Source organism: Artemia sp. Qi Xiang Cuo, chromosome 17, assembly GCF_049724085.1.
Source record: "Artemia sp. Qi Xiang Cuo chromosome 17, ASM4972408v1, whole genome shotgun sequence".
Lineage (NCBI taxonomy): Eukaryota > Metazoa > Arthropoda > Branchiopoda > Anostraca > Artemiidae > Artemia > Artemia sp. Qi Xiang Cuo.
In genome coordinates this window covers 23,156,678-23,180,887 of record NC_142810.1, presented here as the reverse complement: position 1 = coordinate 23,180,887, position 24,210 = coordinate 23,156,678, and the positions used below count along the sequence as shown (strand labels likewise).

Genomic DNA, 24,210 nt, shown 5'->3' with positions numbered 1-24,210 from the left:
ATGTTAAAAATTGGGTTTGGGTTATCTATGAGCCCCCCAAAGATGTAAATTCCTATGGTCATTTTTTCCTCATTACAGCAATAAGTCGACTCTTATCTCAAGGCTTTCGGAAAGTGGAACGTCACTATTGCCCCATGTTCCTTTCCCCATTTACATCTAAACGAACATTCTCGGATCACATGAGATATTGCAAACTTCATGGCAATCAAAGAATAGAAATGCCGACAGAAGGCAAAGATACTTTACAACTTAAAAACTTCCAAAATTCCCTGCTACAGGTTGATAAAGTATGTTTGGATTGTGAATCAAGATTGGTGGAGGCTTTGGACCCATGAAGGCCAAATATAGTCAAGGAATACAAACTAGTTGCGTGTTCCTATGCGCATCCCCGTCGCGATTCCAATAATAAAATGCAACTGGAAGAGTTTTTTTGGCTATGGATGAGGAGGGTAGCATGGAGAAGTTTCTTTAATAAAAACAGCGAACGGTGCAATTTCACGATTGCGTCACACCAACTACCCAATGTCATTGTCAGATAAGGAGCAACTGGCACTAAAAAAGGGGACAATTTGTTGGGTTTATAGGGGTGCTCTTGCCCCACAGACGCAGTCCAGGATCAGAATCATCTTATTGACCCCAATTCAACGGGGAAAAGTAACTTTCGGGGGTGGGCTCAAAAATCATGTAATTTAAAAATTAAACAGCAACTATTTCTTCCGGTTTTTATACATAGTTCTAACTACGATCTGAAGTATGTGCTACCACCAATGGCTTATCTTCAAAGAAATGGAACAGTGGATGATGCGTGGGTGATAGACAGCTTTTCCTACACAATCATTCCTAAATTGTCGGAAAAGTTGCTTGTTTTGGAATTTATGTGGAGATATGTTGAAGAAGACATTGAGTAAACGAATAAAATTCGCTTTTTAGATTCCTACAGTTTTTTCCCTAAATCATTGAGCGAATTAATTCAAGTGCAGAAAAATGATGACGGCTGCAACGCTTTCCCCCTTCTCACGCAAAAATTTCCAAATGATTTATATGATTTTTTGACGGTCAAGGGGATATATCCTTATGATTATTACTGTTCCATGTCGAGATTCGCCGAGGAAACTATTACCTCGATCGAATTGTTTTACGACAGTCTACACGATCGTAGGTGCACCCCTGATGAATACAGTTTTGCTAAAAAATTAAGGGCAGAGGGAGGGTGTAAAAATGGGTTTGGCTACTGCAAGCTGTATTTGTCGAGTGATGTGATAACTTTGCTAGACATTATGTGTAAAAATACGGACAAAATCTATGGGGAATTTAATCTTGATTTAGGATATTATTTTTCATCTCCTCATCTGGTAATGGACCTCATCCTAAAAATTAGTGGGGAAGAATCGGGCTGATCACCGACATGGATCAGCACCTGTTCTTCGAGAGGTCAATGAGGGGTGGATACGTTTTTCATGAGGATCGTATCTTGGAAACTGATCCAACTGGAGAGAAGACGGGGACAAAATCAGATGCAGTTTTCTTTTATATGATTTCCGTCTACCCCTCGGCCATATCCCATTATGAACGACTCGACAATAACTATAAATAGCTTAATGATCCTCAAGCTTCCAATTTCCCCAACATTGACAGTGTTGAGGAGAATGGGCCGGTTGGATGGTTTTCTTAAATTGATGGGGAGATACAAGTTGAGCTTCACGATTCAGTAAAGAATTTTGTTTTTCCATGCATCAATAGACCTGTGATTAGGGACTCTTTGAGCCCCCGTAATAGATGTTTAGTCGAGGTGGACGGATTGCATTGGTCACCTTCGAAACAAAAACTTATTGCTGACCTTCTGCCGAAAAAAAATATTGTTGTACATCATTTGGCTTTAAAATGGATGTGCAACAACGGTTTCAACATCACAAAGGTTTATAGACCCCTCCAGTTTAGTCAAAAACCGTATCTGAAAACGTTTGTTGACACTTTTGTCAAGAAACGTTCTGAAGCGCAGACAAAAGCCGAAAAAGAAATTTATAAGCTCATTTTGAATTCGGCTTTTGGTAAAATGTGCGAGAGTGTTCGCAATAGGAATCGTTGTGATGTCGTGACCGATCCCAAACAATGTGCTCGAATTATTGCCAATCCAAATTACACTTCCTTCACAATCATTGGCCCGGAGATGGTACTATTGAATAGAAAAAAAGAAGCATTATCCTTAATAAAAATATTGCTGCAGGCAGTGCGATCTTGGAGATCTCTAAAAAGCTCATGTTGGAGTTCTACTACAATCTGGCTAGGGTACAGCAGCCGGAGAAGGGGCAGGTAGAGGTCTGCTACGGGGAAACAGATTCTCTACTGTTAAAAGTAAAAACCCCAAATCTAATTGATGATTTGGCGCACGGTGAAATCATCAGCTTGCTGATGGACTACACCAATTGGAGTGGGCTTTACCCAGAGCTAATGAAACGTCGGGCGCCAAATCAGCTTTTATTTTTTAAATCAGAAACGGGAAGTGACATGATTTCCCGTGGTATTTTTGTAAGTCCGAAGGTGTACTTGATACTGAAACACGACGAGGAAATCAAAAAACGTTGCAAAGGAGTACCCACGCGCTATGTGGATAAGATTTTCGACATGGCCATCTATAGGAATTGTATTGTTCAAAATACAATTCCACGAGCCAAATTGTTGGCAATTCGTTCACTCAACTACAGGAGCTTCACTGTAAATATAGAAAAAATTGCCATGAGTACCATTTCCGCCAAGGTCTATGTTTGTCAAGACGTTGTGACTACCCTCCCCCTGGGGCGCTATTTAACTTCCGACCGAGCCGAATGTGTTAGCCATAGGGAAAGTCTCGGTTTGAGTAAAGTCCAATTAGTTTCCCAAAACCTGGGGGGGGGGCCTCGAAGCCTGGGGGGCCGCGCGGCCCGGGGGGTGCCAGGCTGGCCGCCAGCGGGGAGTGTGCCGCCACTACCAAAGTTATCTTTTTTTTTGCTTAGAGCGGATTTTTTTGTGCTTTTGTAAATATACATGTTGCATTGAAAAAAATTGATATTATTCCAAATGTTTTTTTTTATTAAATGTTGTATTTATAAATAAAGTATATTTATTTAAGTGTTTTTTCTAGTGCATTTTTCAAATAAATTTTTTTATTATAAATAAATTAAAAAAGTATATTTTTCTTTGTTTTCTGTAAAGTGCTGTTTTTTATAATACAAGAAATATGATCTCTTATTTTCTTCTCATTATTATTCTTGAACGGACTAATAGGGAAATCATTTAGTCATTAGACAACTATAGTCTACAGTTAGTTGTCTAGGTGAACTGTTGAAGGGAACATGTATCAATTTAAAACACCATTCAGATAGTTTCTGTGTGAACCGTCAATGTCATTCAAAACAACACTCTTAACTAAAATAATTAAAATTGCGATAAAATGTTTGTGGAAAAGCCGAAAAAAATCTTCTATTGTTACAGTATTTGGCAGGAGTCATACGATAAAATAATAGCAATTGGCACGCTCGTATTCGCGATGATACAATTTATACAGGGGTTTGATGTTTTAAGCGTTATTGAACCAAACTCTTGGTTGATTATTGACAATCTGGCTGAATATAATGAACAATGGTCTCAGGAAATGCTGCAATTGTTCACCGTTCGCTCTCATCATGAACAGATTTCCATTACTCTGGTTGTACACAATCTCTTTCATCAGAGCAAATGTGTGCAAACACTTGCATTGAACTGCACCTACTATATCATCTACAGAGTTGTTCCTGATTCTAGCTCGCTAATAACTCTCAATAAACAAATCTATCCAGGTGCCCCCAAATTTCTGCTCTGAGCGCACAATCAGGCAACTAATAAACCCTACAGCTAAATCCTATTGGATCTTAATCAAAATACACCCGAGGATTTCCGTGTAGTGACACATATTTTTGACAATGAAATTACAGTATATCTCCCCGTGAACAGTAAAAAGACCTATTAGTCGCTATCATGAAACTGAAGAAATTACATGAAAATAGACATTTATTTTCAGTTCTAAGCACTTCAAAACCCCAACTTAGGAAAGCCATTCTTAAACATGGTATTGACAATGATTTCATTAATCTAATATCTGAACTTTGTTTAAAGTTGACCGAGTGCAATGTTCAACTGCCAGAAGTAGTTAAGCAACAGGCAAAGCAACATCGTTCCATTGTACATGAATTGGCCTCTAAAAACATAGGAAAGAATTTTAAAAGGAAGCGTCTTCTTCAGGCGGGCGGTAGCTTTTTCACACTTTTACTGCCGGTAATTGCAGGACTTGTAAACAGTTTTCTCTAGAGAGAATGGCAAAACCTTATAAATTGAATCCAATAAAACTCACTCTCTCACCCGTGGAACACTTTGAGGACAATCTGAGTATATTCATTGACAACGAGAATATTGAGGATGATAAAAAACTACTTTTACTTCAAGATGCACTTCGCCGACTGGATAATCATAAGCCCTATCATGCGAAGGTCAGTGGTATTGATCACAAAAAAGAATCATCTCCTCAGGATTCTACTGCTGCTGCTGGAACACAATTGAAGAAGGAAGAATTGGATTCAATTGTATCGAAAATTGGAAATCTAATGCCCCACTCATAGCTTGAAAATATTACACGACACCTAACTTATCTCATGGAAAGTGGTCAATATCATATTCAAGTTGATGGCAATAGGAAAGGGGTTTTAATTCAGCGAAAAAAGTATAGTCTGCTTGATTTAATCTATGATATGGTTACAAATCGTATAGAAATTTTATAATTTGACGGTCATCTATACAAGTTTCGAAGTACATTAAACTTCCCCAAAAGCTCTATTAGGATTAGGAAAATTCTAAAAAAATTAAATGAACATGCATCAACAACAACACCATTAAAATATGAACATGAAGAAGAAGAAGAAGATTTTAAATCAATCTTGGAAAATACTAGCACACCTGGTGGAAACTTGACAATAAGGAGGAGCAGCAGCAAACCATGGATAGCTAGACAAAAGCGATGATGTATCAAGTCAACGTCACCACCATCACCCCCATCGCCAACCACCAGTATACAAAAGGGTAGCGGACGTTACACTACACGTTTACATTCAAAACGGTTGAAGTTCTGAAACGTGTTTATGAAAATATTGGTGAAGTGGGGAGTTTAAGTTCCCCCACCACTCTTTCCAAAGTGACTGGTGTTCACGCTAAAAGTGTACAAGACTATTTACAAAATGAATCAAGTTACACTCTGCATAGAAATCAAAGACTTCTTGCTAATCATTATCAAAAAACTAAAGCCTTTTTCCCATTGCATATAATGCAAGCAGATCTCCTAACTCTAGATGAGATTCAAAGACGTTACAATACACCGTACAAGTACATTCTACTTGCAATCAGTGTTTTTAGTTGCTATGCATATGCCATTCAATTGCGGTCAAAGATACGTGTTGAAGTTGCTCAGGCCGTTGAAAGTATTCTCGAACAGGATTCATATAAAAAAATTCAAACGGATCGCGGTAGTGAATTTGTTAATCCCCATGTTGCAAAAGTACTATCGAAATATAATACACTGCTCTATCATAGTCATAGCCCTATAAAGGCTGCATTGGCCGAACGATTGATAAGAACTATTCGACTTTTAATTTCAAGATATTGTACATTGAAAAATACATCTGCTTTTATTTATGATTTAGATAAAATCATGTTGATTTATAATCAACAACCTCATCGTTCATTGTCCAATTCAACCCCAACGGAAGTTCATCATTCTGATCATGATACAATTGACACCTTTCTTAAACAATATTCCAATGAAACGATTGCCAAGAAGAAAAAATTCAATTTTGGTGATACTGTTCAAATTAATGGAGCAACTAATGTTTTTGAAAAGCGCAATTACTCGTGGTCCACAGAACTTTTTAAAGTGGCAAAAATCCTAGACACTAAACCCATAACTTATCGTTTGCGCGAAACCAAAGATGAAAAGATTCTCGGCGGCTTTTATGACTATGAACTACAAAATGTTAAAAATAATAGTGAAATCTATCAAATTGAAAAGATATTAAAGAGTCGTACTCACAGGGGTAGGAAACACTTACTTGTTCTGTGGCTAGGATACAACTCTGATTTTGATTCTTGGATCGGTGTTGAAGATATTGACAATGCCCAATGATTTCTATGTAACTTTTATGTCCAACGTTTCCGATCCTCTCTACAACGACTTGAATAAGACAAGTGATTTTTGGACGAAACTCTCCCCCGCTATCTAATTTGAGGGTGCGTATGAAGTGGCTCTTGTCGATTGTATTTTGAAAAATACCTATGACATCCTGAGAAAGGATCGTGTGTATAAAATAAAAATTATACCATTTGATTGAACACTCTTTGTCGACTATGAATGGGTTGGAACAGTTAAATCTAGCAAATATCCACATGTCAAATTGAAATCTATTCAATACGATAATATGAACGATTTGTGTCGTACAATCAATAGAAAAATATCATATCGTAGGAATGGTACATTCCATTTTCATTATTCATTGGAACACGATAGGATTTACATTAGCTCGCCTGTTGACACTGAAATAATTATTCTCAATGATAATCTGAGAGACGTTCTTGGCTTTAAACAGAATATGATCAATGGGAAAAACGCTGGTACTGTTTACGGGATGGATCAATTTATTTTTGCTGATTATCCACCTGGTTTTGCCTTGGACTCTTGTATATTTCTCTTTGCATCTTTTGTGGAAAGATCGAGAGTTGGTAATTCAAATGTACCCCTCCTACGTGTTTTTGAACGAAAAACAACTCATGAACTTGCTCATCACTAAAATATAAAGCATCTTCAGAATTTTCCTGTAAACACTTCGTATTTGGAACTCTGTCAGTTAACACTAAGAAGTGAATTGGGTGATCCTCTAGCAATAACAAAAAGTTTAGCAGTATTTACATGTCATTTTCAACCTATTGTCGACGTCACCAATACCACCTAAGATGAATAATAGGAGAATTCCATTTGTTTGTCCTGATATCGATTGCTATGTTGGTGCTCTGAGTCCACGTCAAATAAGCAATGGATTGGACTACTACAAGGGGCGTACTAGAATGTCTGGCTATGGTCTTGGTAGTTGGTTTTTTAGGCTATTTCGTTCTGCAGTACCCCTTGCCAGGAAATATCTTGTACCTGCTGCATTAAATTTTGCTGCCTCAACGCTACAGGACTGGGGGTCGGGTAAGAATTTCAACGAGAGCGTTAAGGAAAATACTAGATCTTCAGCAAGAGCCGTTGGTGAGCAATTAAAATCTCGGCAAAAAGGGGAGGGATTGAAAAGGATCCGTGCGCGTCATTCACTCATCAGTCTCTACCCAGGCGGGAAGCGAAGGACATCAACAAGGACTTTCAGAAATAAAACAAGGAAGACCAATACGAAGAAGAAAAAGAAAAAGATTGTTAGATCAAAGAAGGATTTTTTCTCTTAAGATGACTTATCTCCCCCACAAGGAATCACGTCCATCAATCAGTTCCACATTGAATTTATTCAATGCCAAAAATGGGGATGTCAGTGTCAAGTATGGCTACTATGAACAATTTCACCCCCAGCAACCGCTCTCAGAAAATATACACTTTCAAATATTTTCCAATGAAGACTATTTCATTGATTTGTCATCAACATTTATTAATTTAAATGTTGCGGTGAAGAAAAAGTCCGATCATACAACTCCAACTGTTGCCGATGGTCTCTTCTATGAAAACTGTATTCTACACAACCTGTTCAAACAAATTAATGTATTTATTAATGGAACATTGGTGAGCACTAGCAATAACTTATCCAACTATGCAAGCTACATACAATTTATGAAGATGACACCAAAGGCTTATAAGGAGTTGAGAGGACTATCATTGGGCTATGAATATCGATCAGGTTTTTATACTGCCGGTGATTTGACTACTGCCGTGACTCAGGAGTATAATCTGGTTGGAAAATTAAATCTTGAGATATTCAAGATTGACATAAAGTTGCAACTAGCCCCATCTAATTTCATTTTGAGAAAAACACTTCCTGCAGCACCCGATGAAAATGTCATTATCACATCAGCAATTCTCCACGTCCGAAAAAAAACAGGCTATGAGCTCTGATGTATTGGAAGTGGAAAAGCTAAGAGCCAATGGCAGCAACATTAAACTTCTTGTCCCCCATACGATCACCAATCAACGTCACATTGCCACCGGCTCTCGTAGCTATACCAATTCATCATTTATCTATGGAGAAATCCCATCAAAATTGGCTTTGACCTTTGTGAAGAGTGGCAGTGCCGTTGATTCCTGGACTGAATCCACCCATGATTTTAATTTTTTCGGTCTATCTAGCCTTGTGTGCAAAGTGAATGTTATTCCACTGTACACTCTATCATTTGACAAAAAATCCTATAGAACTCTGTACGAGTTGACCATGCAATCCCTAGATCATGACTCCCAACTATTTGAAAATGGAATAACTGATTCAATGTTTTTAAAAAATCATGGTGTATTTGTTTTGGACTTGTCGGGGACCCAGGATATGAGCATAGGACGAACAGGGAATGTACGTTTAGAGTCTACATTTGCCGATGCTTTGACTGAGAGTATCACGCTAATATCATTGAGTAAATTTGAAACCTATTGGGAAATCACACCCGACGGCAGTTTTCTACTAGACCTAGCACCATGAACACAAATCAAATAATCAATGTATTTAACATGGATCCATACATGTCCCAGTATAAGTCCTATTGCATACCATCGGACTTCATTGAAAAAATTCCAAGTGTTAACAATACCCTAATCATTGTTAATAGCAGTCCATTGACTTTGAAGACAGGTCATTGGCTCTGCATCTTTCAAACAGCGAAGAATATTGAATTTTTTTATCCCCTTGGCCTATCGTATAAATTCTACACTCCATACATCAGTAACTTCATTAAAAGCAGTGGGAAAGCTATTATTCAAAATCAACGAAGAGTACAGGATTTAACGACTAAGACATATGGCTTTCACGCACTATTCTTTTTCATATTCAGATATCCTGGCTATACTTACAAACAGTTTCTCGACATTTACGTTGACTTACCTCGATTGAACGACTTCCTAGTGGAAAATATACTTACAAGCGTGTTTAATATTCATTTTAGTGCCCTACGAATAAAATGTTCTAAAAATGTTTGTGAAATTTTTTATTAATAAAAATAATGTACGTACATGATAAAAATGACTTTTCTACTCTTTAGATTTCATCTTCTACTAGGTAGAGATATTTGTCGATAACAACTAATGTAGGTAGATTATCTGAATTCACAGTATACTGATCCTGATGTCTTGCAATGTCAGGGTTGCATTTTTTACAATAGAGTGTAACTTCACTCTTGTCATATCTCTTTGTATAGTCAATGATACTATTCTCTTTCATTTTATAGAATTCACATGTTTCAATTTGCTTATTTGAAACAATGTCACAAACAGTGTCCTCAAGTGGCGAATCACATTCCGTCACTGCCAAATAAAAATCAGTGGGCTTATAATCATAGATACCATTGTCTTCACGACGATGACGTAGAAACTAAATTCTTTTGATGTTCCAACAGTTGAATCGCTGACCCGGCTCCTCCTCCCAAAACAATCTAAAACCACGACAATACCAATCTCTTAGCAATCAACTAAAATCACGCTTAGGATTCTTTCCAATCATACCAGGATATGTATTCTCCCACTGATTACATTTATCATAGCGGAAATTAGAGCATAGGTCCCCTTTAGTATGAGAGTCACACTACCCTTCAAGACAAGAATTATAACCTTTAATTTGCGCAGCATATTCTCTATGCAATTAACACGGGTTGCATAATCTACACTTTTCATCATACTCATCAATCATTGTACAATTCTCACATGATGACCAGCTGCCCAGTGTGTACATGCATAGGGGACATGTATGGAACTTTTTTTCATGTGTTGACACTCTCACTGTCACAATGAAACTGAGCTACCAACAACAACAAATTGAGTGGGATAGAGAGAGAGAGAGAGGAGTAAATCATCCTTGAACGCCATCTTTCTCATACAAAAAAAAGTCCAAAATTTCTTAGCTAGTGTTTTTCTGCATGCATTATATAATCTCAACTATAGTTTCAAAACGTGTTTGACCACTTTGCTTGGAAAGGTACCTAGGAAGTATAGGTGTGAGGGGGTACTCACTCTCTTTGAAAAGGTGTAGAGCATCCGTAGAATAGCACAGGAAGGAACATAGAGAGAGCAAATCCATAGGTACATGCTCTGGAAAGGTGCCAAGGAACGTAAAGTAAGCAAATAGCACAGGAAGGAATATAAACCAAGCAAATCCATAAGTATATGCTGTGGAAAGGTGCCAAGGAACGTAATCTCCCCAAAAAGCACAGGAAGGAACATAGTGTCCCCAAATAGCATAGGAAGGAACATAAACCAAGCAAATCCATAAGTACATGCTCTGGAAAGGTGCCAAGGAATGTAATCTCCCCAAATAGCACAGGAAGGAACATAGTTCCATGGAAATATAAGCTACTAATCTACTCACGATTGGGCAAAGGTAAGGACGTTTCTCCAATTTCCACTCCAATTTCCAATCGAATGAGCCCCTTTCGAAGTTTCTACGACAATTCCTTCTATACAAAATGCCCTGGTATGAAAAAAAACAATAATACATTGTGCCAACATCGTTCTTTACTTAGGCAGCGCGATTGTGCTGCCTAAGATAGAGAAAAACAGATATATCAGATAACATTTGAGCTAAAAGTATTAAATAATTTTTTCTTCATCGTGACTAGTCCCCTCCGATAAAATAAGAACAATCCACATGTATAATTTATGGTAAATTTATAGCTGACAATATAATTTTGCTAGGATGAATGAATCACTTGATTCCTTTTTATATGCTCTTTCATAATTCAATAGTCGCTTCTGAGAGAAATTAAATAGAAAGAACAAGTTTTTTTTTAACTGAAAGTAAGGAACGACGTTAAAACTCAAAACGAACGGAAATTATTCCGTATATGAAAGGGGCTGTCCCCTCCTCAACGCCTTGCTCTTTACGCTAAAGTTTTTTATTGTTTAAAAAAATAGAGTTGTGAGAAAGTCAAACTTTAGCGTAAAGAGCGAGGCATTGAGGAAGGGACAGCCCTTTTCAAGTACGGAATAATTTCTGTTCGTTTTAAGTTTTAATGTCGTTCCTTACTTTCAGTTAAAAAAAACTTGTTTTTTTATTTAATGTTTGAAAGTTTTTGAATTAATGCAGGTTTCGGTTTTGGCTCACCATACATGAATAATTAAAATAAAATTTGCATATTAATTTTACTTTTATTTGGTTAAATGGCTTTCTCGAAACTTGTTTAATTTTAGTTACGAACGTTTTATTAGTAATAAATATACGTAACTTACGAATTAACTTACGTAACGAACTTCTGTATTCATTGATTTTTAATACGTATATTAGGAGGTTCGTCCCCTATTCAATACCTTGTTCTTTAAGCTATAGTTCGAATTTTGTTCCAAATCTTTAAAAATGACCCCTTAATGACAAAGGCCGTTAATTAGAATAAATAGCTCTTATGAAAGTACTAACAAATCTTTGGCTTGAAAAGCGAGGCATTGACTAGAGGGTGAACCCAATCATATACGTAACATTTTTTGTTCGTTTTAAGTTTTGATGATGCTCCTTATTTTCAGTTAAAAAACTTGTTTTTTTTATTTAATTTCTGATTTTTTTTAAAATAATTTTGGGAAATCCGGCTCCCCCTTCATAGCAATTTTCCTTCCCCCATGAAAACTTCCTTCATGGAAAGATCGTCCCACATAACCCCAGGCCCCCCCCCCCCCACCTACCAGAAAAAATACCCCTGAAAACGTCTGTATACTTCAGAATAACCAATACTATATATTAACATTGGGTAAAGTTCATAAGTTTCAGCCCTCCCCCGGGGACTTCGGGGGATTAAGTCATCCTAAAAGACGTAGTTATCATATGTTCGACCATGTTGAACAAAATGGCTATCTCAAAATTTTGATCGGGTGACTTTGGGAAAAAAATAAGCGTGGGAGGGGGCCTAGTTGCCCTCCATTTTTTTGGTCACTTAAAAAGGTCACTAGAACTTTTAATTTTCGTTCCAATGAGCACTTCCACGATATTCTAGGACCACGGTCGATACGATCACCCCTGGGAAACAAAAAAACAACAACAAATAAACACGCATCCGTCATCTTTCTTCTGGCAAAAAATGCAAAATTCCACATTTTTCTATATAGGTGCATGAAACCTCTACATAGTTCTCTGATGCACTGAATATGATGGTGTGATTTTCATTACCGTTCTTTAACTTTTAGGGGGTCTTTCCCACTTTTTCCGAAAATCCGACAAATTTTTCAGGCGCGTAACTTTTGATGGGTTAAAAACTTGATGAAACTTATATATTTTCATAACTTTTGATGATAAACTTGATGAAACTTATATATTGGAAATCAGCATTAAAATGTGATTCTTTTGATGTATCTATTGGTATCAAAATCCCATTTTCTAGAGTTTCGGTTACCATTGAGCCGGGTCGCTCCTTACTTACAGTTCGTTACCACGAACTGTTTGAAAATATTTTAAACCAATAATGGGGCCCCGAAAGGTTAAAAAGTCCATAGTAGCCAAAACAATCTTGTGAATAGAAATTGCCACTCACGGTTAATTCAGGAATAGTAATTATTATTTTCCTTAGTTGTAACCGTAAAAAGTAATTTTGAAAACAAATTTACAGGAATTTCGAAAAGAGCCTTAAATCTCTCAAAAATGATGTCACAGCAAAACTGAAGAGGGGAAGGGGGCTCTGGCTCTTTTGAATTTTTTTTAAAATTTGCTATCATACTAACATTTTATTATGAAGACAAATACAAGAGATAATTATCATTCCTGAATAAACCACAGATGATTACAAATGGGCCACTTCATGTGGAAGGGATAGTTGTATAAACTTCGGAGGGGCTCATTCAATTGGAAATCAGAAGTTATAGTGCCCTTTTTAGAAGTCAAAAGTGATCGGAGGACAAACTGCCCCAACGTCTTTTTTTCCCAAATGACCCTTTAAAATTTTAATCTTAGTTCAAGGATTAGATAAAAAAAAATCCCGGGGTTGACACAACCCCCCAGGGCCCAGGGGCAGGCGTTGTAAGTTATGCCGTGTGGGCATTTATGGTTTTATAGAAGGGTTCCCCGTCTAAACTTCAGAATGGGGTTCATTTGATTGGAAATTGAAAGTTTTACTTTTTAAGAGTCAAAAGAGATCAGAGGTCAACTAGGCCCCGCCCACGCTCGTTTTTCCCAAATTCATCCAATAAAATATTGAGATAGCCATTTTATTGAAAATAGTTCAATCATTAGATAAAAAAAAACTTCGGGGTCAACAAAACTCCCAGAGCCCAGTGGCAAATGTTTTAAGTTATGCCCTGGGGGTATATAAGGTTTTTATGTATATAAAAACCTTTATTTAAAATAAAATGATTTATTTATTCATTTATATTAGTACCTGTTGTTTTTTTCTTGTTTTTGCTATGATTGTTTATTAAATTTCTGTTCGTTTGGGTTTCATTTATTTTTTAACAGTAATTTCTGGTCGTCTTGAATTTGAATTATTGTTTCTGTTTCTTCTGATCTTAAGTTTAATATGGCCTTAACTTTTCTTTAGAAAACTTCTTGTTCGGAAAGTTTTTTTTTATTATTAATACTAGTAAATATTTCATTTGGATAAAAGGACGGATAAAAGCCCCATTTTTTTTTTTTTTTTTTTTTTTTTTTTTTTTTTTTTTTTTAATTGAAAGAAGTTGCTCGCGTTGTTTTCTATACAGGAAATGTTGGAACAATTAACCTAACTGGCATTTGATTTTTATAATTCAGTTCTTTGAGGTCTGAATATGTTTTGTCGTTTCATAGGCAGCGCGCTAGCGCTGCCTAAGTAAAGAAAGATGTGGGCACAATGTTTTTTTTCTCCATACCCGGGCACTTCGTATCGAAGGAGTTGTCGTAGAAACTTTGAAAATGGCTCATTCCATTGGAAATTGGAGTGGCTAGTGCCCTTTTTAATAGCCGAAAGTGATTGGAGGGCAACTAGCCCCCCCCCCCCCCTGCCCGTCATTACCCCAAATACATCCTATCGAAATTTTCAGATAGCCATTTTGATCAGCGTAGTTGCTTACCAAATAGAAAATGTGTTTTTGAGGAGGAAAATCCCCCACACACCTCAGGGCACGGGTTCTAAGTTATGCACTGAAGGCATTTAAGAATGATGTTGGCACAATATGCTACTTATAAGTTTTTTCCTTTTGAGCGGGGCACTTCATATGGAAGGGGTTGTTGTAGAAACTTCAAAAAAGGCTCATTCAATTGGAAATTGAGAGTTCTAGTGCCCTTTTTAATAGTCAAAAGAGATTGAAGGGTGACTATCCCCCCCCCCCCCCGCCCACGCCCATCATTCCCCGAAACACATCCAATCAAAATTTTGAGACAGCCATTTTGTTGAGCGTAGTTGATTTCCAAACAGAAAATATGCTTTTGAGGAGGACACTCCCCCACAACCCTCAGGGCAAGGGTTTCAAGTTATGCCCTGTGGGCATATAAGGTTTTTTATAGAAGGCGTTGTCGTAGAAACTTCAAAACAGGCTCATTCGATTGAAAATTCAAAGGGCTAGTGTCCTTTTTAATAGTCAAAAGTGATTCGAGGGCAACTAGCCCCCCCCCCCGACGCCCATAATTCCCACAAACACATCCAATCAAATTTTGAGATAGCCATATTGTTCAGCGTAGTTTATTTATGGATAGAAAATATGCTTTTGAGCAGGACACTCCCCCACTACCCTAAGGGCAAGGGTTTTAAGTTATGCCCTGGGGGCATATAAGGTTTTTATAGAAGGTGTTGTCGTAGAAACTTCAATAAAGGCTCATTCGATTGGAAATTCAAACGGATAGTGCCCTTTTTAATAGTTGAAAGTGATTGGAGGGCAACTAGCCCCTCTCACGCCCATCATTCCCCCAAACACATCCAATCAAAATTTTGAGACAGCTTTTTTTTTCCGCATAGTTGATTTCCTCATAGAAAATATATTCTTGAGGAGGATCATCCCCCACAACCGTCAGGTCAAGGATTATAAGATTTTTATTGAAATCTTTGTCGTAGAAACTTGAAAAACGGCTCAATCAAATGGCTTGTACTCTTTTTAATAATCAAAATTGATTTGAGGGCAACTAATCCCCCTCTCACGCCCACCGTTTCATCCAATAAAAATTTTTAGATAGCCATTTTATTCAACGTAGTTGAAAGTTTTGGAATTTATATCTTTAAGGATGACAACCCCCCCAAGGGCCCTCAGAGCAAGGGTTGTAAGTTACGCCCTGGGGGCACATGCTGTTTTTATTGAAAAAGATGTCGTAGAAACTTCAAAAGGGCGTATTCAATTGGAAACTGAAAGTGCCTTTTTTAATAGTTCAAAGTGATTGGATAGCAACTAACGCCCCTCTCACGCCCACCATTTTCCCAAAATCATCTAATCAAAATTTTGAGATATCCATTTTGTTCAACGCAGTTGGACGTCTTGGAAATTAAGTCTTTTAGAATGACCCCCTCAGAGCCCTCACTGCAAGGGTTGTTATGCCCTGGGGGCAAATAAGGTTTATATAGAAAGTTGTTGTATAAATAATAGGCAGCGCGATCGCGCTGCCTAAGTAAAGAACAGGGACACTCGAGAACGAGACAAGAAACGGGGACTAACTAAAGAGTAGGACACTTAAAACCTACAACCCTCAGGGCAAGGGTTTTAAGTTATGCCCTTGGGTAATATAAGAATGATGTTGGCACAATGTATTACTTATTAATTTCTTCCTTTAGAGCAGGGTAGTTCGTATTGAAGAAGTTGTCGTATAAACTTCGAAAAGGGCTCAATCAATTGGAAATTGGAGTGGCTTATGCCCTTTTTAATCGTCGATAGTGATTGGAAGGCGACTAACACCCCTTCCACGCCCACCATTTCCCGAAACACATCCAATCAAAATTTTGAGATAGCCATTTTGTTCAGCGTAGTTAATTTCCACACATAACATGTCTTTTTGAGGAGGACACTCCCTCACAGCCCTCAGGGCAAGGGTTTTAAGTTATGCCCCGGGGGCATATAAGGTTTTCATAGAAGGCGTTTTCATAGAAACTTCAAAAAAAAGCTCATTCGATTGGAAATTCAAAGGGGTAGTGCCCTTTTTAATAGTCGAAAGTGATTGGAGGGCAACTAGCCCCCACCCCAACGCCAATCATTCCCCCAAACACATCCAAAAAAAATTTTTATATAACCATTTTGTTCAGCGTAGTTGATTTACAGATAGAAAATATATTTTTGGGGAGGACACTCCCCCACAACCCTCAGAGCAAGGATTATAATTTATGCCCTGTGGGGCAAATAAGGCTTTTATTGAAATCTTTGTCATAGAAACTTGAAAAATGGCTTATTCGATTTGAAATTCAAATGGCTAGTACCCTTTTTAATAGTCGAAAGTGATTTGAGGGCAGCTAATCCCCCTCTCACGCCCACCTTTTCATCCAATCAAAATTTTTAGATAGCCATTTTATTGAACGTAGTTGAAAGTTATGGAAACTAGGTCTATAAGGATAACAACCCCTCCCCTCAGGGCCCTTAGGGCAAGGGTTTTAAGTTATGCCTTGGGGTCATATAAAGTTTTTATTGAAAGCGTTGTCGTAGAAACTTCAAAAGGGCTTATTCAATTGGAAATTGAAACACCCCTCTATGCCCTGGGGGCATATAGTTTTTTATAGAAGGCGTTGTCGTAGAAACTTCAAAAAAGGCTCATTCGATTTAAAATTCAAAGGGCTAGTGCCCTTTTTATTAGTTGAAAGGGATTAGAGGGCAACTAACCCGCCTCTCAAGCCCATTTTTCCCCAAACACATCTAGTCAAAACTTTGAGATAGCCATTTTATTCAACTTAGTTTTAAGTTCTGGAAATTAGGTCTTTGAGGATAACATCCCCCCCTACAGCCCTCAGGGAAAGGGTTGTAAATTATGCCCAGGGGGCATATAACGTTTTATATAATGCGTTGTCGTAGAAACTTCAAAAAGGGCCCATTCGACTGGAAATTGAAATGGCTAGTTCCCTTTTTAATAGTCAAAAGTTATTGGAAAGCAGCTTACACCCCTTCCACGCCCACAATTTCCCCAAACACATCCAATAAAGATTTTGAGATAGCCGTTTTGTTCCACACAGTTCAAATTTCAGGAAATTATACCTTTCAGCAGAACACTCCCCCCACAGTCTTCAGGGCAAGGGTTATAAGTTATGCCTTGGGGGCATATAAGGTTTTTATTGAAATCTTTGTCGTAGAAACTTGAAAAAGGGCTCATTCGATTGGAAATTCAAAGGGCTGGTCCCCTTATAATAGTAGAAAGTGATTTGAGGGCAACTAACCCCTCTCTCACGCCCATCTTCTCTCCAAACACATTCAATCAATATTTTAGATAGCCATTATATTCAACGAAGTTGATAGTTTTGGAAATTAGGTCTTTAACGAAGACCCCCCCCCTCCCCACAGCCTTCAGGGCACGGGCTGTAAGTTATTCCCTGGGGGGCATATAAGGTTTTTATTGAAAGCGTAGAAACTTCAAAACGGCTCATTCAAATGGAAATTGAAAGGACTAGTGCCCTTTTTTAATAGTTGAAAGTGATTGGACAGCGACTAATGCCCCTCTCACGCCTACAATTTTCCCAAACACATCAAATAAAAATATTGAGATGTCCATTTTCTTCAACGTAGTTGAAAGTTCTTGAAATTAGGTATTTTAGGATGATAACCCCCTCATAGTCCTCAGTTCAAGGGTTGTAAGTTATTCCCTGGGGGCATATAAAGTTTATACATAAAGTTGTTATAGAAATTTCAAAAACGGCTCATTTGATTGGAAATTGAAATTGCCCTTTTTAATAGTCGAAAGCGAGTGGAGACTAATAAATCCCCCTCTTACGCCAGTCATTTCCCCAAAAACATTTAATCAAAGTTTAGAGATAGCCATTTTGTTGGCTATTATTAAACCATAGCCATTTTGTTGTCGACTATTAAAAAGGGCTAGTGCCCTTTTTAATAGTCGAAAGTGATTAGAGGGCAACTAACCCGTCTCTCACTCCCACCTTTTCCCCAAACACATCTAATCAAAACTTTGAGATAGCCATTTTATTCAACGTAGTTTTAAGTTCTTGAAATTAGGTCTTTGAGGATGACAACCCCCCACAGCCCTCAGGGAAAGGGTTGTAAATTATGCCCAGGGAACATATAAGGTTTTTATATAACGCGTTCTCGTAGAAACTTCAAAAAGGGCTCATTCGATTGGAAATTGAAATGGCTAGTGCCCTTTTTAATAGTCGAAAGTGATTGGAAAGCAACTAACACCCCTTCCGCGCCCACCATTTCCCCGAACACATCCAATAAAAATTTTGAGATAGCCATTTTGTTCCACGCAGTTCAAAGTTCAGGAAATTACACCTTTGAGCAGGACACTCCCCCCACAGTCTTCAGGGCAAGGGTTATAATTTATGCCCTGGGGGCATATAAGGTTTTTATTAACATCTTTATCGTAGAAACTTTAAAAAGGGCTCATTCTATTGTAAATTCAAAGGGCTAGTGCCCTTTTTAATAGTCGAAAGTGATTTGAGGGCAACTAACCCCCCTACCACGCCCCTCTTTTCCCCAAACACATCCAATAAATATTTTAGATAGCCCTTTTATTCAATGTAGTTGAAAGTTTTGGAAATTAGGTCTTTAAGGATGACAACCTCCCCCCCCCCCCGGCTTTCCGCGCACGGGTTGTAAGTTATGCCCTGGGGGCATATAAGCTTTTTATTGAAAGCGTAGAAACTTCAAAAGGGCTCATTCAATTGGAAATTGAAAGGGCTAATGCCCTTTTTAATAGTTGAAAGAGATTGGACAGTGACTAACGCCCCTCTCACGCCTACTGTTTTCCCAAACACATCGAATTACAATATTGAGATATCCATATTGTTCAACGTAGTTGAAAGCTCTTGAGATTAGGTCTTTTAGGATGATAACTCCCTCAGAGCCCTCAGTGCAAGGGTTGTAAGTTATGCCCTGGGGGCATATAGAGTTTATATAGAAAGTTGTTATAGAAATTACAAAAAGGGTTTATTTGATTGCAAAATAAAATTAACCTTTTTAATTGTTGAAAGTGAGTGGGGAGAAAATAACCCCCCTCTTACGCCCACCATTTCCCCAAAAATATTCAACCAAAGTCTAGAGATGGCCATTTTGTTCAACGTATTTGAAACTTCTGGAAATTATGTATTTAAGGAACACAAACCCCCCAGAGCCCCAAAGAGAAAGGTTCTAAGTGCTTCCCTGGCGGCATATAAGGTTTTTATAGATAGTATTGTAGTAAAACTTAAAAAGAGGCTCATTCAATTTGAAACTGAGAGGGCTAGTGCCCTTTGTAATAGTCGAAAGTGAATGGAGGGTAACTAACCCCCCTCTCACGCCCACCACTACTCCAAATACATCCAATCAAAATTGTCAGATACCCATTTTGTTCAACGTAGTAGACAGTTCTGGAAATTAGGTCTTTGGAGAATGACACCCTCCCCCATAACTCTGAGCAAGGGTTTTAAGTTATGCCCTGTGGGCATATAAGATTTTTATTGAAAGTTTTGTCGCATAAAATTCAAACAGGCTCATTCGATTTGAAAATGAAAGGGCTAGGGCCATTTTAATAGTTGAAAGATATTGGAGAGCGACTACCGCCCCTCTCACGCCCACCATTTCTCCAAACACATACAATCAAATTTTGGGATAGCCATTAAGTTTAACGTGGTTGAAAGTTCTGGAAATTCGGTCTTAGAGGATGGCAACCACCCTAACAGACCTTAGGGTAAGGGTTGTAATTTATGCCCTGGGGGAATATACGGTAAGGTATTTATAGAAAGTGTTGTCGTTTCCAAAAGGGCTCATTCGGTTTGAAATCAAAAGACCTAGTGCCCTTTTTAATAGTCGAAAGTGATGAGAAGGCTCGACATTTTTATAGTAAAGATCGAAGTGGGTGTAATGCATGATTTTTTGTTATTGTTGTTATTTAGACCAGGGCATTTTGTATTGAAGAAGTTGTTGTAGAAACTTCAAAAGGGGCTCATCCGATCGAAAACAGAAAGGGCTAATGCCCCTTTTAATAGTCGAAAGGGATTGGAGGGCAACTTGTCCCCCTCCCAGGCCCACCCTCACATTTGGCCATTATGTTTAAAAACTAAAAGTTGCTTTAAGATTAAATCCAAATGTACTGTGATAATGCTAATTCCAAATAAGGCATCTTAGCAGTATCCCAAGAACGACTGAGGGTATTATGTTCAAACTTTCGGGGATACTTCTGCTCTTAAAATTTAGCCAAATCAAAATAGCGTAAGTGTATCCAAGCTATCAGAGGAAGTTAACAGATTTTTTTGCGAAGGGTATCAAGTTTTCCATTTCATATCAACTAGAGGAGGTATGAAACTAAGTTAAACTGTACTATTTTTGTCCAGATTTTTAAAAGGGTGTATGTTGTTTAAAATTGCTGAAAAATTTTCTCCCGCATACAAATAGCAGGCCAAACTATATTGTCTTAAAAAGTGAAAAGATTTAAAGTATTGTTTTCTTTTTCCCTGAATAGACTATGTCAATATAAAACGAACAGAAATTAATTGAAAAACATTTTTTCCACAAAATAAGTTTTTCAAAGAAAAGTAAAGAACTCCATTTGACAAAAAATTAACAAAAATAAAATAAAATAATCTGCCAATCGTGGAACTACCATAAATCAGCATCGATAAATAAATGAAACCCAAAACGAGCAGAAATTACAATAAATAACCGAGTCAAACTCAAAACGAGCAAAAATTAGTTGGGTGCAAATCCCCTATGCCTTCCCAAGGCCAGAACAAAATTTGCACTTTACTGAAACGGCACACTCTTATTTTTAAGTATTTTACTGATTAAAGTGAAGCTATGAAGAAGGAAGATGCGTATCATAGGCAGCGCGCTAGCGCTGCCTTAGTAAAGAACGATGTGGGCCCAATGTGTTTTTTTGTTTGTTTTTTTCTCCATACCCGGGCACTTCGTATCGAAGGAGTTGTCATAAAAACTTCAAAAAGGGCTAATTCGACTGGAAATTAGAGTGGCTAGTACCCTTTTTAATAGTCAAAAGGGATTGGAGGGCAACTAGCCCCCCCCCACGCCAATCATTCCCCTAAGCACATCCAATCAAAATTTTGAGATAGCCATTTTGTTCAGCGTAGTTTATTTCTAGATAGAAAATATCTTTTGAGGTGGACACTCCCCCACAACGCTCGGGGCAAGGGTTTTAATCAATTCAAAGGGCTAGTGCCCTTTTTAATAGTCGACAGTGATTGGAGGGCAGCTAGCCTTCCCCCACGCCCATCATTTCCCCAAACTAATCCAAATCAAAATTTTGAGATTGCCATTTTGTTCAGCGTAGTTGATTTTCAGATAGAAAATATTTTTTGGAGGAGGACACTCCTCCACAACCCTCAGGACAAATGTTTTAAGCTGTGCCCTGGGGGCATTTAAGGTTTTTATAGAAGGCGTTGTCGTAGAAACTTCAAAACAGGCTCATTCGATTTGAAATTCAAAGGGCTAGTGACATCCAATCAGAATTTTGAGATAGCCATTTTCTTCAGCGTAGGCTACTTGATTTCCAGATATAAAATATTTTTTTTAGCAGGACACTCCCCCACAGCCCTCAGGGCAAGGGTTTTGAGTTATGCCCTGGGAGCATATAAGGTTTTTATAAGAAGGCGTTGTCGTATAAACTTCGCTAGTTGATTTCCAGATAGAAAATATTTTTTTGAGGAGGACATTCCCCCACAACCCTCGGGGTAAGGGTTTTAAGTTATGCCCTGGGGGCATATAAGGTTTTTATAGAAGGTGATGTCGTAGAAACTTCAAGAATGCTCATTCGATTGGAAATTCAAAGGGCTACTGCCCTTTCTAATAGTTGAAAGTGATTGGACGGTAACTAACCCCCCTCTCACGCCCACCTTTTCCCCAAACATATCCAATCAAAATTTTGAGACAGCCATTTTACTGTCTCAAAAGGGGGGATGACAAGCCCCTCAAAGCCCTCAGGACAAGGGTTGTATGTTGTGCCCTGGGGGCATATAAGGTTTTTATAGAACTTATTGTCGTATAAACTTCAAAAAGGGCTCATTCGATTAGAAATTGAAATGGCTTGTGCCCTTTATAATAGTCGAAAGTAATTAGAAGGCAACTAACACCCCTTCCATGCCCACCATTTCTCCATACACATCCAATCAAAATTCTGAGATAGCCATTTTGTTCCACGCAGTTAAAGTTCAGGAAATTATACCTTTCAGAAAGACACTCCCCCCACAGTTTTCAGAGCAATGGTTATAAGTTATGCCCTGGGGGCTTATAAGTTTTTATTGAATTCTTTGTCGTAGAAACTTGAAAAAGCGCTCATTCGATTGTAAATTCAAAGGTCCAGTGCCCTTTTTAATAGTCGAAACTGATTTGAAGGCATTTACCCCCCTTTCCCACCCACCTTTTCCCCAAACACATCCAATCAAAATTTTTAGATAGCCATTTTGTTCAGTGTTGTGGATTTCGAGATAGAAATTATGTTTTTGAGGAGGACACTCCACCACAGGCCTCAGGGAAAGAGTTGTAAGTTATGCCTTGGGGGCATATACGTTTTTTACTTAACGCGTCGTCATAAGCATAATTTGCACTTTACTGAAAATACAAATGAATGTGTATTTTTAGTTTATTACACATATACTGATATTTAGTAATCAAAATCTTAGTATTATTTGATTTATTAAAGTTATAAAACTAAAAACACTTATTTTTTTTCAGTAAAGTGCAAATGATGTTCTGGCCTTGGGAAGGCATAGGGGTTTTGAGCCCAACTTATGTTAATTTCTGCTCGTTTTGAGTTTGACTCGGTTATTTATCTCACTTTCTGTTCGTTTTGGGTTTCATTTATTTATCGATGCTGATTTGTGGTAGTTTCACGCTTGGTAGATTATGTGAGTTTATTTTTGCTCATTTTTTGTTTAATGGAGTTCTTTACTTTTCTTTGAAAAACTTATTTTACGGAAAAAGTTTTTTTTAATTAATTATAAGAAACGACCATATTAGGAATAATATAAGATACCACGCAACTAAACTGGAATGGTAAAACATTAAAAAAAACAGTCTGTACACGTTTTATAGGCCTAAAAAAGGCATTTTTTGGATTTTTGAAGGTCAAGCCGTCACCTCCAGCCTTGCCAGCACCCATATTCAGATTCAGAGTAGTCGATATAGTCGGAAACCATTACTAAACTGACTGTGTCTTTCTGATCACATAGTTGTCACATTATAGGGGTCTGGCCCCTTGACTAAAATATGAATTTGGTACATTTGCTCCTATTTAACTTTAGTATCTATTAGACAGCATAAAAAGAGATAACTATTTCAATTTAGGAGAGGGAGGATGATTTATCTTAAGGGGCCTCCAACTTAAACAATATAACTGCAAAAGTTTTTTTTTTCCTTTTTGTATGGTAAAGTAAGAGTCCTTAAAGGGCTAGGTCCCACTGGTTCTCCCCAAATGACACCTTCGATGTAAGACAAATTCGAAGACATTTACCTTTGTTCCTCTGATTCCAGTTGCTATAGGCTGTGTCATACGCTTCGTGTGCGAAGGTTGTCGTACTTCCAGCAAATAGAAATGTGAACTAAAATGCAGGAACTTAAGTGAAACAATTACACTTAAACCGACAAAGTAAGAATAATATCATGAAAAATCAACATTGATTAGAATAACAAGTCTTGATAGCAGCCCACTTAAACAGTTTTTAGTCGGGATCATTTTTTTACTAATGTTAAAACTAGCGCTTTACTGAAAACACAAAACACCACTTGATTTTCTCTATGGTAGGAACATAAAGCACTTAAGGATAATTTTACGATATAAAATAAAGAATTCTCGTATGTTGTATTTGGGTTTTCAGTTAATTGCTAAATTTTGCTCAATCATACAAATGCACGGAAATATTATTAGCCGGTCTATTTGCATAATTTTTATAGGATGCAAAGTAATAACATGT

General features: G+C 37.7%; 1 protein-coding gene across 1 annotated transcript in view; it reads right to left on the bottom strand.

Annotated features, from left to right (window-relative positions):
• Positions 1-24,210, bottom strand: part of LOC148942010 (uncharacterized) — a 115,391-nt gene that overhangs the window by 6,167 nt on the left and 85,014 nt on the right. Inside the window, exon 3 of the mRNA XM_089103204.1 lies at positions 23,751-23,838. Coding sequence (XP_088959330.1) covers positions 23,751-23,838 — 88 coding nt within the window. The remainder of the gene's footprint in view (positions 1-23,750; positions 23,839-24,210) is intronic.